Source organism: Marasmius oreades, chromosome 2, assembly GCF_018924745.1.
Source record: "Marasmius oreades isolate 03SP1 chromosome 2, whole genome shotgun sequence".
In the NCBI taxonomy this organism is placed as follows: Eukaryota; Fungi; Basidiomycota; class Agaricomycetes; order Agaricales; family Marasmiaceae; genus Marasmius; species Marasmius oreades.
Window position 1 is genome coordinate 2,224,319 of NC_057324.1, and position 12,042 is coordinate 2,236,360.

General features: G+C 48.2%; 5 protein-coding genes across 5 annotated transcripts; 3 read left to right on the forward strand and 2 right to left on the reverse strand.

Moving 5' to 3' along the window:
- Nucleotides 1–89: 89 nt before the first annotated feature.
- On the forward strand, nt 90–1,426 carry E1B28_004381 (uncharacterized protein; the record flags this gene model as incomplete). The annotated part of the gene is made up of 6 exons (XM_043148854.1): nt 90–157; nt 205–259; nt 315–522; nt 572–592; nt 641–807; nt 862–1,426. 6 exons carry the CDS (start codon nt 90–92, stop codon nt 1,294–1,296), a joined length of 954 nt encoding a protein of 317 aa, XP_043013456.1. The 3' UTR covers nt 1,297–1,426.
- Nucleotides 1,427–1,433: 7 nt separating this feature from the next.
- On the forward strand, nt 1,434–2,046 carry E1B28_004382 (uncharacterized protein; the record flags this gene model as incomplete). Its single annotated transcript, XM_043148855.1, has 3 exons — nt 1,434–1,581; nt 1,630–1,784; nt 1,843–2,046. The coding sequence occupies 3 exons, from the start codon at nt 1,434–1,436 to the stop codon at nt 2,044–2,046; spliced, it is 507 nt and encodes a 168-aa protein (XP_043013457.1).
- A 190-nt stretch (nt 2,047–2,236) lies between these two features.
- Nucleotides 2,237–5,597, reverse strand: E1B28_004383 (uncharacterized protein; the record flags this gene model as incomplete). Its single annotated transcript, XM_043148856.1, has 7 exons — nt 2,237–2,718; nt 2,773–3,366; nt 3,419–3,738; nt 3,798–4,019; nt 4,066–4,574; nt 4,636–4,873; nt 4,936–5,597. The coding sequence occupies 7 exons, from the start codon at nt 5,595–5,597 to the stop codon at nt 2,237–2,239; spliced, it is 3,027 nt and encodes a 1,008-aa protein (XP_043013458.1).
- Nucleotides 5,598–5,605: 8 nt separating this feature from the next.
- Nucleotides 5,606–8,005, reverse strand: SUP35 (translation termination factor GTPase eRF3). The gene is made up of 5 exons (XM_043148857.1): nt 6,646–8,005; nt 6,152–6,593; nt 6,017–6,086; nt 5,835–5,956; nt 5,606–5,780 (listed from the first exon to the last, which is right to left on the reverse strand). Exons 1-5 carry the CDS (start codon nt 7,800–7,802, stop codon nt 5,703–5,705), a joined length of 1,869 nt encoding a protein of 622 aa, XP_043013459.1. The 5' UTR covers nt 7,803–8,005; the 3' UTR covers nt 5,606–5,702.
- Nucleotides 8,006–8,011: 6 nt separating this feature from the next.
- Nucleotides 8,012–12,016, forward strand: E1B28_004385 (uncharacterized protein). Its single transcript, XM_043148858.1, has 12 exons — nt 8,012–8,165; nt 8,225–8,306; nt 8,364–8,600; nt 8,650–8,826; nt 8,882–9,397; nt 9,449–9,762; nt 9,821–9,873; nt 9,923–11,428; nt 11,480–11,599; nt 11,657–11,725; nt 11,784–11,810; nt 11,871–12,016. Exons 1-12 carry the CDS (start codon nt 8,029–8,031, stop codon nt 11,933–11,935), a joined length of 3,303 nt encoding a protein of 1,100 aa, XP_043013460.1. The 5' UTR covers nt 8,012–8,028; the 3' UTR covers nt 11,936–12,016.
- The last annotated feature ends 26 nt before the right edge of the window (nt 12,017–12,042 follow it).

Below are 12,042 nucleotides of genomic sequence, written 5' to 3' on the forward strand. Positions count from 1 at the left end.
GCGGTACCATGGAGTTCAGTCTCCACTTTTTACCTTTGACCGCTACCACCACCACCTCAAAACCTTGTTATGCTTGACTCCTTTTCATCATGACTGACTCTCTTATTCATTCTGTCGCTGGGGCTACTGGTGGAATCGTTGCAATGACTGCAACATAGTGAGCTCAAAACCAATTGCTTTTACTTTCTACTAATCTCGATCCAGTCCGCTAGTTTTCTTGTCAACCCGTGCAGCTGTCAAGGTTAAGAGCGAGAACAAAGTAATTGTTAAACGTATACATCCATAATATACGTGTTTCCTGACTTTTTCTACAGACAACGTATGAAGCGGTATTAGAAATCATAGAGAGAGAAGGGGTATCCGGGCTCTATAGCGGCCTAAGCTCTAGTCTGCTTGCTATTGCCGTCACGAACGGGGTTTATTATTACTTTTATGAACGTACGCGAGGGTTGGTCTTGAAGTCAAGGGTTGGGAGCAAAGGAATGAGCACCCTGGAGTCAATGTTAACCGGATTGATAGCAGGTACGTATTCTAACCCTGACGAGTACTTTGCGCTGACCGACGCGTTCAGGTTCTGCAACAGCGATATTGAGTTGGTATCGAAGACACTTTTATTCTCCTGAATTCTGAATTGCTTCAGGCAATCCGTTATGGGTCATTCAAACCACTCAGGCTGTCCAGACAATGGATTCTTGGTCTCAACGGGTGGTGAAGAAACTGGGGTTTTTCCAAGCCATCAAGAACATCCTCGCAAAATCCAGGGTCCAAGGCTTTTGGCGGGGAATTGGACCTGCCCTTGTCCTTACAGTGAGTCGACGCATACAGCGTTACATTGTGTGATGCCAGTCAATCTGTTTGCAGGTCAATCCCATCATTCAGTATACAGTGTTCGAACAGCTCAAGAATTTCCTTGTTTCAAAACGAATGGCAAGACTTCGCGCTGCTGGCACTGTAGTGTCAGCAACGGTTGTGTTGTCAGACTTTGATTTCTTTGTCCTCGGTGCGATTTCGAAGCTTGTAGCAACGCTAACAACATATCCATACATGTGGGTTTATACCTTGTCTATCAATTCTCTCACCTACCCGTATTTCCACTTAGCGTTGTCAAGAGTAGGCTTCAAGCGGGAAGCACAAAATACAAGTCTTCTATCGATGGGCTCAGTACGATTCTCAAGGAGGAAGGAGTCCAGGGACTCTGGAAAGGTGCCGGTAGTAAACTTATCCAAAGCGTACTTACCGCTGCCATTCTCTTCGCTGCACAGAGAAGAATTTATCAGGTTACGAAAACAGCTCTAACTGTCCCTGTCTCCAAATAAGATACCTTTAGTATGTATCATGAGGCCTATGTGTAGTTGGGAATCGGGAGAAAAATGTAGACCACGAGAAGACACTTTGCAATTGATTGTTTCCACGCTCTTTCATTCTACACCTCCATGGCGCCAGGCTTGCGACTGAACGCCGTCGCGTTTATTTCACCTCAAAATGAGCCAACACTCATTCGTACGTTTTCTAAACAGGATGAGAGTGCAATCAAATATCATTATATTGCCCACACGAGTTTGGATGTCATAGATGAGCGAGGTACGTCCTACGTTTATTGAAAGTTGGATGTTTCTCAACGAGCTGTAGTTGCCGCAAACTCAAAGCTCTCGGAATGTTACTTAGGTCTTCTATATGCGATGGAGGATGTTGCTGTGTATGGGTATATTACGCCTTCAAAAGTCAAGATAGTCATTGCTCTGGCGCTCTCTGATTCTGTCGTTCGTGACATTGAAGTCAACATGGTGCGTTTTCACAGCTTGCGTGTGTATCTTAGCGCTGTTTAGGAACGTTGATTGCCAGATCTTCAAAGCACTTCACATGGCGTATTATGCAGCTATTTCCAACCCCTTCCTTGCTTTGCGCGCATCTACAGATTTTGTTCACGATAGCCCACGATCCTATTCTTTACTGGCAGGGAGTCAAAAATGGAAGAATTTTAGGAGACGTGTTGACGAGATCAGTCGGGATCTTGGAAATCCCATGACGACCAATCAGGATAGGTAGTTCTGGATGGGTTCAATCAATCCATAGACCATGAGCCATACTCTCCTCTACCGTGGTCTATGGAAAGTGACATCTCATTTGTGAAAATGATTTGAGAACCCCAGATTGGTTTTGCCCTTTATTGACTCAGATAATTACAGATCGCCGCATCTGAGACAGATACGGGGCATACATTCCAATCTGTTACTTGTTATCCTACAGCAAAGGGATCGATTATGGCGTACTCCAGCTGCTTAGACAATTCCAATGCCTCCCGTGCCATTACTCGTACCACTACATCTGCATCGGTGTCTGATATATACGATAGAATTAACTTCGTTCGTCGAATGAGATCTTCCGAATAAATAGACCTCCTGAATGATGTATCATAAATGTTTTCTATTGTTCCTTTCAGTAGAAGTGACATGAAATGGAGTGCGGCACGTCGTAGACCGGGAAATTTGGAGTTTTTTGAGGTTGGTTCGTCCTCTATGGTTGTTGCGAACTCCGTCGAACGAGTTTCTAGTTGAATGAGATCTAGCGTGCCGCCTGAGAGGTCGCCAAAGAACGGAAGGAGGACCAAAGGGTATGTCTTTTGACAATCAGCCAAAAGTGATAATGCAGACATTTTGAGAGCGGTGGGTACATTGCTTGACCTCAAGACTCGTAGGAGAGAAGGAACGATGTAATTTCCTGGAGCGAAAACCCTTCAACATCTCTCGTGGATAGATAGTCGCATAACTTTACCGTGAGTACCCAAGGTCGTCCCACAACGACTTACAACTATTCCTGTGGCTTCGCCAAGTCGAAGCCTCGTGTCGAGATCCTGTTGCGACATGCTGCTTCCTTCTAGGCCGTCAATTCCACAAGTATAAGTGTCTAACATGCGCTTCAACACTGGCGCGCCACCATGATCTACCAAAGCGGCTAAACCCTGTACAGCATTCAGGAAAATATACGAGTCGTTATCCTGGACCGACTGCATAAAGACATCTTGTATAGCCGGTATGAGTGCCGGATCCACTGCCTTGAATTGTTCGGATCGCGACGGGGATACCAATTGGCGGAGAAGTAGTAGACCGTGTGCGCGCAAAGGAAGGATGGGATCCTGAAGCAGTTTCAAGGCCTGTTGGTAAACTTTTTGGACGTCTCTCTGATGTGAATCTTCATCGTCCTTGAAGTTTGGCGCATTTTGCATCGCCAGGCGAGCGGTCAAAACAAGCCTAACCTCCCGTGCCAATTCTTTAATACCGTTTGGGGAGTCGCCGGTTATGAGGTGTTCTAGAAGTAGTAGTATGTTGCTGAGGATTGGTGTCGTTCGAGTAGAAAGCGCTTTGTTTCCTGTACGAAGAGGTGAAACACACTTTCTCAAGAGTAAGTCTGGTCCACATGCCTTCCAGCACAGAAAGGAGGATTATCAGTGCGGTCTCTGTCATTTCGGTACCGATATCCCGTTTCTCAGAGTCAACCATGTCATCATCGCTGTCCTCTCCCTCCTCCATTGTGTCACGATCTTCTTCCAGACTCAACTGGGCGAGTCTCGAGGGAAAGTCTTCCTTCTTTTGGCTCGTTTGATTAGGGTGTCTCTGTGAATCTTCGAGTACCTGCTCGATAAATTTGAGTATCTGCACAGGGTCCTGGAAACCTCCCAGTTTCGAGTCATTGGATAGAAAAGTCTGCATCTGTATAATGACTTGCAAATAACGGAGAGTTCTGCGAACATTACCCGTCAGGCATGAAGTTGATGATGCAAAAGAAGTCGAGAGCTCAACTGGATGGGGTCATTGTTCTGCTTTTCGTTGTCTCGATAGGCCTCGAGCACTAATACAAAGAAGTTGGAAATAATATCTTGTCGATTGATAGATTGTATAAACCCAACAAAGCGGACAGGGTCTGGATACAGGTCGAGCCAATTCGCCCCAGATTCTAGCTGGCCGGTCTCCTCCGCCTGCCTGAGACTTTCCGGTGTGAAGAGAGATAGAGGATCGCTTATCCTTTCAAGTTTTCAGCAGCAAGTTTATTGTACGGCGAACAGCATACCTTTCTGCCCGCTTGATCTTGCCGTCAAACCCCAGCTCCAGTTTCCCGTCTTGATCGTCTAATATAAACATCAAAGTAGCGACAGCTTCCTCTGCGGCTGATACTCTGAACCACGTCATAATTGTGTCGTGGACGATCTCTCGCGTCGAGGGATCGGACGTTCTGGATGAATCAAGATGATGCATAACGGCATACAACGGTGCTATGATCGGAGAGAGTAAAGTCGAAATAAGCTTAGGAGAGGGGTCTGAATTGGCGAGAAGAATAGATAAACTGGACAACGCATAGGCGACATCCGGGAAGGATGGTGACCCCCCTGCCATCCCCGGAGAGGACACATGGAGAAATGGGAAGTGTAACGTTGAGAGGATGATCTGAGGCGCGGGCGAACTAGTTTCAATGTTGGTCAGTAAACGTGATATTGTGAACGACGAAGCTCTCCGAAAAGCGATGCTTTTGGCGTCGTGAAGAAGATCGACGAGTCTAGGGATGATTGCCGAGAAATAGTCCTGGTATTGCGTCCAAAGGTGAGAATGAACACCAAGAAGTCCCTCAAGAAGCCCAACTTACCTGTGGGTTTATGTTAGCTGGCACCATTGAGAGCGTGCGAGATACATGTTCAAGCTGTTCTAATTTTATGTCGTCTCCTTCTGATTCGCCAAAAATGGCGGCGCAAAGGCCCCTGATTCCGTCTGGCCGCAGAAGTTGTCTGCTCAATAGGTAGCCGCATGCTCGTCGTACGTGCTGAACAGAAGAACGAGTTGATATCACCCCGCCTAGAGCTGCGATGGTCTGTGAAACTGGTAACCTGCAAGTATACGGTCCATCGATGAGAATGAATTAGGCTCTTGAATGATAAAGAACACTTACGTGCCCAACAAGCGCATTACAAACGGCCTTGCATCTTCAAGCGGAGGCATCGAGTCCGATGCTAAAGATTTGGGGAGCCAGCCAAGGGCTATTGCGGGTTCGAAGATGTCTTTGAGGTGCCGGTTCAGAAGGGCTTCTGTGATGAGAGAATTCGATGACTTTTGCTGGGGACCAGCAGGAAATACCAAACGAAGGATTCGTGACGTCAAGTCGGAGAGACGATGATAATCTTCTGGCATTGTCGTTAGGTCTATAATTTGAGTGACATTAGAGGTCGCAACGTTGGGTCTCTCGGGCCAGGCAGATACGATCCGAGAAAGTAATGGCTCTACACCCCAATGAAAAGAAATAGACAGAAGGGTTCTGATTTGGGCCAGGTCGCGAACACCGAGTAAGGGAGGTTCTTCGGTACTAGTGCTGCCATTGTTAACTGATATTATCCCCTGAATACGCTCTACTATACAGAGAGACTCGATGGCGGTACGGAGTTGTGCTTCTTCGAGGGTGCATGTATCACTGATGGAAGAAGATACACCAAGAGTAGCATAATACGTAGTCAGACGCTCAATGAGTGCGCCTTTCAGATTGTTTTGAGGCGTGGAGGTCGAGTCGAGTAAACAGGATCCAGCAAGTAAAGTTGATGTGAGTTCAGTCCGAATCATAGTAGTGACCGTGACGTAGATTGGCGTCACGCTTGACTTCAGAAGGTGTAGGTATATTATTTACATTCGCTTCGTATGAGTACATATTGATATCAGCATTGGGATTCAATTTGTCACCGTAACATTACTGACCCCCTCTGCAACCTCGTCTATGACCGCATGCGAATCGATAAGCTTGGTTATCTGCAACAAAATAAGATATTAGCACAAAGTCGAGGGAAGATGCAACAAATTCACCTTCCCAATAGCTATTGTTCGACCTTCATCTCGAAGGGTGAATCGCCCTAGCTGAGGATAGTCAGCAAATCTTTCTACGCAGACAGGCGCAGTTGCCTCAATCAAGGCTACAATCTTTTGCCCTATAGTGTGTATGAGAATGAGAATGAGAATATTTTCAAACAGAACAAAACAGTGTGCACCTTTTTTGGCAAATTGCGGTGGTTTTTTGGACTTGCGTCCAGTCGCTTTGTCGAAATAATGAAGTAATGCCTTCATAAAACATAAAACAGCATGAACTCCGTGGTCTATGTCTCTTGAGAAACAAATTTGCTTACCGGCAGTGTGACCTCCTCTGCTAATGTATGAACGTGCATGACTGCAGAATAACCTGCACAAATGATACTCTTGTGTTCGAGGATAGCCAGTTGCGCCTCAAATTGCCGGACAGCATGAATAGGTCTCGACGGACTTGTAAGGACAAATCCTGGGCTTATATCGTCGTCCTCCACACCACGTAAACGGAGGCGGACGTTGTCCCCACAAATAGCAGAGTTGAGCTCCTCCTCTAATTCATTGTAGATAGCGGCAACCTCAACGATAACTTTGTTAGGCATGAGGAGGAGTTCTTCGCCCTTCCGCATATGACCAGACTCGATCTTTCCGACAATAATGCTGCCCATATCTTTGTATTTTTCTGAAACGGGCAACATCAAAGGTGCGTTGACCTTTCTATCCACCATGGGCATGTTGTCGAGCAATTCAAGGAAAGAGGGTCCGCTACAAATATCGGTGAGCGATCAGTAAAGGCGTTGGAGAAAAGGTCACTCACTCCCACCATGGGGCATCTTTACCCACGCGATCTTTCAAATTCTTTCCGGTGTAAGCAGAAACGGGTACAAAGGTGACATCTGCTTTTGGGTTGAAACCAGCGGCTTTCACGAACGGTGTGAGCTTCTCTTTGATTTCGTCGAAACGGGCCTTGTCCCAGTTCACTGTCGCGTCGTCCATCTTGTTGATGGCGATAACAAGCTTCGATACACCAGCGGTCTTGACTAACATGACGTGTTCACGGGTTTGCCCTCCTCGCTCGAAACCCGTCTCGAATTCTCCCTTACGAGCGGAGATAACTAGAATAGCGATATCGGCCTGAGCAGCACCAGATATCATGGAAGGTACAAATGTTTTGTGCCCAGGAGCATCAAGAATAGTATAGCGACGGGCAACGGATTCGAAGTAGGCACGACCAACTTCGACAGTCTTTCCCTTCGAGCGCTCTTGAGGGGTAGAATCAAGAGCCCAGCTGAGATACCATGACTCTCGGCCGGCCTCTTTTGCCTCGCGTTCAAGTTTCTCCATGGTTCGCTTGTCGACCGTTCCGGTGATAAATAAAAGATTTCCACCCATGGTGCTCTTACCCGCATCGACATGGCCGACGAAGACTATGTTCAGATGTTCCTTGACTTGGGGGTGAATGAGATCAGAACCGATCACATGAGAAGATGGATCGTGGGGTGTACCTGCTCCAAAGAGATCCTCGAGGATGGCCTTGTCTGCTACAGCCTGTACTTCTTTCGCAACAGTGACAGTGTCTGTTTTACTCTTCTCAAGAGTGAATGTTTTGGAAGGTGCAGAAGACTCTGCTTTTGGCTTTGGAGGTGGAAGTGAAGGTGCGGCAGGTTTACCTTGAGACTGAGAGTGCGATGGAGGTGCTGCTGCAGGTGCAGGCTGTGTGGTGGCCAGTTTGGAACCGCCAATGTTGAGAGAAATCGTTGGAGGAGGGGCTGGTGCTTCTTGTAATTCCTGTCGTTGAGCAGTTTTCTGAGGAGGTTTCGAGCCACCGATATTGAGGGAAATCGTGGTAGGAGGACGAGGTGCTTCCGTCGGCTCTGGTTGTTCAATAGGCGGATGTGGATTTTGATTCTGTTGAGGCAGAGCAAATGACTTTCCTGGGACAAAAGCAAAGGCGCCTGCGTTGAGTTTGCTCATCGTCGTGTGGTGGTGGATCGATGAAGAGAGTAAGCTGTGAATCCGCGCTACGAGTCAGACGAAAATTTACGTTGACTCAGCGAACAAGGTCTTGCAGCGGATTTCTCCACAAGATATATTGACTCTGTCCTGGCTGAATCACTGAGTTGTAGTTTGCTTGATTTTGTTCGCTGTGGTCAAAGCCAGACCCGAGTCTACGGACCGGCCGGCTCTCCTCCATATTTCCATGTCATCTCAAGACTCCGAAGAGTATCTCGCTGTTCTCAAGGCTTCCTATGACTATACTCCAGAAGAAGATGCAGAAGACGAGGTAGAAGTAAAGGAAGGACAGATCCTCTTTCTGCTCCAGCGGGTGGATGAAGAGTTCGTACTCTCGTAGCGTTGTGACTTCATGTATACTCAGCTGTTCGCATCCACAACAGCTGGTGGAAAGTCAAAATCAAAGGTGATTCGCAGGAACAAGACACTCCCTCCGGTCTCGTCCCAGCTGCATATGTAGAACAGGTATGTGGTCGGCATCGATTTAGGTGCAAGGTAGTCGGCTCACATCCTTTCAAACAGGCAGAGCACACATCACTTGTCAGGGCATTGTTCGACTACGAAGCTACTGCCGCCGGGGAATTATCAATAAAGGAAGATGAAATTCTACTCGCGTTCGATATTGAAGAGGAATGGCTCTTGGCACAAAGTACTGAAGGAGGCAAGGCAGGATTCGTTCCAGCTAACTACGTCGAGACGCATACTGAGAGCGAAGGACATGAGAGCCCTGCCGCACCGCAAATAGTTGTTCCACCCTCGGTGCGCTTGATTGCAGGATGACACGCTTCCCCGCTAATACTACATCCAGCCTCCCCGCCCAGTCAGCACGTATATAGACCCTGCTGACAGGGTCGCCAGTGCAAAGGCTAATGCGGACGACATCAAGACATGGTCTGTGTCCGAAGTAGATAATAAGGGGAAGAAACTGAAAGGAACCCTTGGTATTGGAAATGGTGCCGTCTTCTTCGCTAGCGAGACCAGCAAGGTGAGTCTGGTCCACTGTTTCTCTATTCTAGGGTCTACATCTCTCATTTCAACAGGCTGCGGTGCAGAAGTGGAGAACCGCCGACATCACCAACCTAAGCATCGAGAAATCCAAACATGTCCATTTCGACATCAGTGCTGCTGATTCAACACACCTTCATTTCCATGCTGGTTCCAAAGACATCGCCGAAGCTATTGTGAGCAAGCTTGAGAGCTCAAAAGCGATATCCTCTGCCTCTTCCCCTGAGCCTTCAGCATCTACTTCTCGCACTACGGAGGAAGCCCCTAAGGAGCCCAAGAAAGCGTCCGTCCACTTCTCACCTGCTTCCCCGACGATAATACCACCTCGAGAACCCTCAGAAGATGGTGAATACGAATCAACGGAAGATCAACAGGATATCGGTGACGAAGGGCAAGTTACTGTGCTTTATGATTTCAAGGCCGATGGAGAGGACGAACTCACTGTCTCGGCGGACGAACACTTGATAGTGTTGGAGAAAGACGGGGATGATTGGTGGAAGTGTCGTAATCAGAAAGGTCAAGAAGGGGTAGTCCCGGCTTCGTATGTGCAAGTGAGTGGTGGATTTTTTTCCCGTTAATCACAGCAATCTCATAGCATATAGGTCATCGTATCTGGAGCTCAACCAAATACATCTAGCTCAAAGGCAGCTGAAGAAGCTGCCGCTGAAAAGGCGCGCGGGGTCTCAGAAGCCAAGGCCAGAGCTGAAGCACAAGCCAGAGCGGAAGCTGATGAAGCCGCACGAGGGAAGGCTGAGGCTGAAGCTAAAGCAAAGGCCGAAGCCGAACGTTTGGAACGAGAGGAAGAGGAAAGGAAGGCGCAGAAGAAGAAGGAGCAAGAGCGTGCAGAGGCGGTTGCAGCAGAGGCTGAGCGCAAACGACGTCAAGTGGCGGCCGTAGCAAATCAGCCCCAGCCTCCGTGTGTCATTTCTAATCTGTGTTGGCCCAACATTGTCTGATTCTTAATTTCCCCTCAGCCGTGAAGTAAAGAGACCTAGTTCCAGTTCTGGGGGTAAGCCAGAGCATGGCTGTAAGTGTCTTATATTTTTTGGACAATTCAGGCTGATTTCCCGGCACAGTCCCTCCTGCAGAACGTGTTCGAACCTGGCACGACCGTACTGGTCAATTCCGTGTTGACGCCGCTTTATTGAGTTTCAAAGATGGCAAACTGCGACTCCACAAGACGAACGGCGTTACTGTCGAAGTGCCCTCGGAGAAGATGTCCGCTGAGGACATGAAGTTCATCGAGAAATACTATAACAAGAAGAAGTCCTCGAAGCCAGCGGATGACGAAGATAATATTCCTCTTGCCCATCAAAAATCACGAGCGGCTCCTGCTGCTTCGGCTAAACCAAAGAAAGCCATGACGATTGATTGGTTTGATTTCTTCCTCCAGGCTGGATGTGATCTTGACGATTGCACGCGATACGCTACTTCTTTCGAGCGGGAAAGAGTTGACGAGACTCAAGTAGGGGATCTCACAGAGGGGGTTATGCGTACGCTTGGGCTACGCGAAGGAGATATCATGCGTGTCAAAAAGGCTACTGAAAAGTACAAACCGACATCCCAGAAGGACCCAAGAGAGGACCAAATCAAACATGATGAAGCACTTGCCAAACAACTCGAGGCACAAGAAAGTGGCGGTAGCTCCTCCAAACCTCCAAACTTGTTCGCAGAGGGTCCCGGAGGTGTGTTAAAGAACTCCACCAAGCGTGTCCGGCCCCAGCCGAGCAAATCGTTGCCGGCCCATGTCGATCTCGACGTGATCAGCGCTGCGTCAGCCGAGATACAGCGGACAAGTTCGCCACAACTCCTTTCTCCAGACAGAGCCAAATCCACCGCTTCTCCCGTTCAACCCCCTCCTCGATCAAGCTCTACTTTGGGCTTTGATGATGATGCGTGGACAAACAGGCCGAGTTCCACAAAACCGCTTGCTCCTACTACCCCGGGTACAACTACAGCTCGTGCACCTTCAGCACCACCTGCTGCTGCTGCTGCCGCCTCCGATCCTCCAGCAGCACCACATCTCTCCCCACCTAAAACGTTGGCAAATACTACTGAAGCCGATATATTTGATCAGTTAACTCGTCTTAGCGAATTGAAGAAGAACACCCCAGTGCAGTCACCGCCTCAAGCAACCTCCCCCCCTGTAAATCCAACTCCTCCGCCCACCACTTTCTCATCTGGTCTTGGAATGGGCGCATCTCCTGTTCCAATGGGACAACTGCAGACTCAACAGACCTCGACGCCGCAGCCATACAACGGTCCGCGAGGTCCTTTTGCCCCCGTTCCCGCCAACCAACAACTACTGCAGCCTTTGGTACCCACGCAGACAGGTTTCGCCGGCTTTGTGCCAACAAGGGCAACTAACATGAATTTTGGAACACCATCGCCTGTCCCATCTTTCCAGACTGGCATGCCGGGTTCTCAGCTGATGATGAGTAACGCAACTGGCATACCGGCCTCCCAGTCGTTAATAAGCCAACCCACTGGCATGCCCTTTGGTAATTTCAACAACCCCAGTCCGTTTGGGCAGCAAAGTCCCTTCCAATCGAGTGGGAGCTTTAATGGACCTCTCATGTCCAGTAAATTCTGTCTACTCCATCATACTACCGCCACCACTAACAAAGTGTAAGATCCCACAGGCTTTAACCCGGGATTTAGCCAGTCTCCTTTCAACAATGGAATTTTGTCTCCACCTCCTGTCCCGCCTTTACCGCCATCTACGTCCAGTAATCAAACAGATACTAATCCAGGTAGGAGCATGATTCCCATTCTGGTGCTCTGGAAAGACTACTCATCTCCTCTTGTAGCTAACATATTTGCACAAATGAAGTCTGGTACTTTTGCAACAGACAACTCATCGGTGCCTCAGTCCTCAGGTATGTGGGCTTAGAACTCGCTCGGACTACGTATTCTAATTCGATATCTATTTCGCAGATAAATACGATGCTCTTCGTTCTAACCGTAAGAACCTACGATCTCGTCTGCTCGAACTCAACACTCACTAATTGTTTTCCTTTGAAGCTATGGTCGCTCAGCCTACGGGTTGGGGCAACTTTCAAGGGCAGTCGTTTGTTGGGTATCGATGAGGAAGGGTAGTCAGCTACCTTGTTAGATGTCAATATATGGAATAATTTATGTGCATCATCCGTGAAATTCTGGCTATGAAACAGTGAGTACGATAATAGTACAGATA

What these genes read in the sequence shown, in the direction of transcription:
- E1B28_004385 (XM_043148858.1), top strand. Translation starts at nt 8,029, where the DNA reads ATGTCATCTCAAGACTCCGAAGAGTATCTCGCTGTTCTCAAGGCTTCC. An exon ending in ATCGGTGCCTCAGTCCTCAG is followed by an intron (nt 11,726 to 11,783) that starts GTATGTGGGCTT and finishes TCTATTTCGCAG; the next exon opens with ATAAATACGATGCTCTTCGT. An exon ending in CGATGCTCTTCGTTCTAACC is followed by an intron (nt 11,811 to 11,870) that starts GTAAGAACCTAC and finishes TTTCCTTTGAAG; the next exon opens with CTATGGTCGCTCAGCCTACG.
- SUP35 (XM_043148857.1), bottom strand. Translation starts at nt 7,802, where the DNA reads ATGAGCAAACTCAACGCAGGCGCCTTTGCTTTTGTCCCAGGAAAGTCA. An exon ending in AAAGATGCCCCATGGTGGGA is followed by an intron (nt 6,594 to 6,645) that starts GTGAGTGACCTT and finishes CGATATTTGTAG; the next exon opens with CGGACCCTCTTTCCTTGAAT. An exon ending in CAGAGGAGGTCACACTGCCG is followed by an intron (nt 6,087 to 6,151) that starts GTAAGCAAATTT and finishes TGTTTTATGAAG; the next exon opens with GCATTACTTCATTATTTCGA.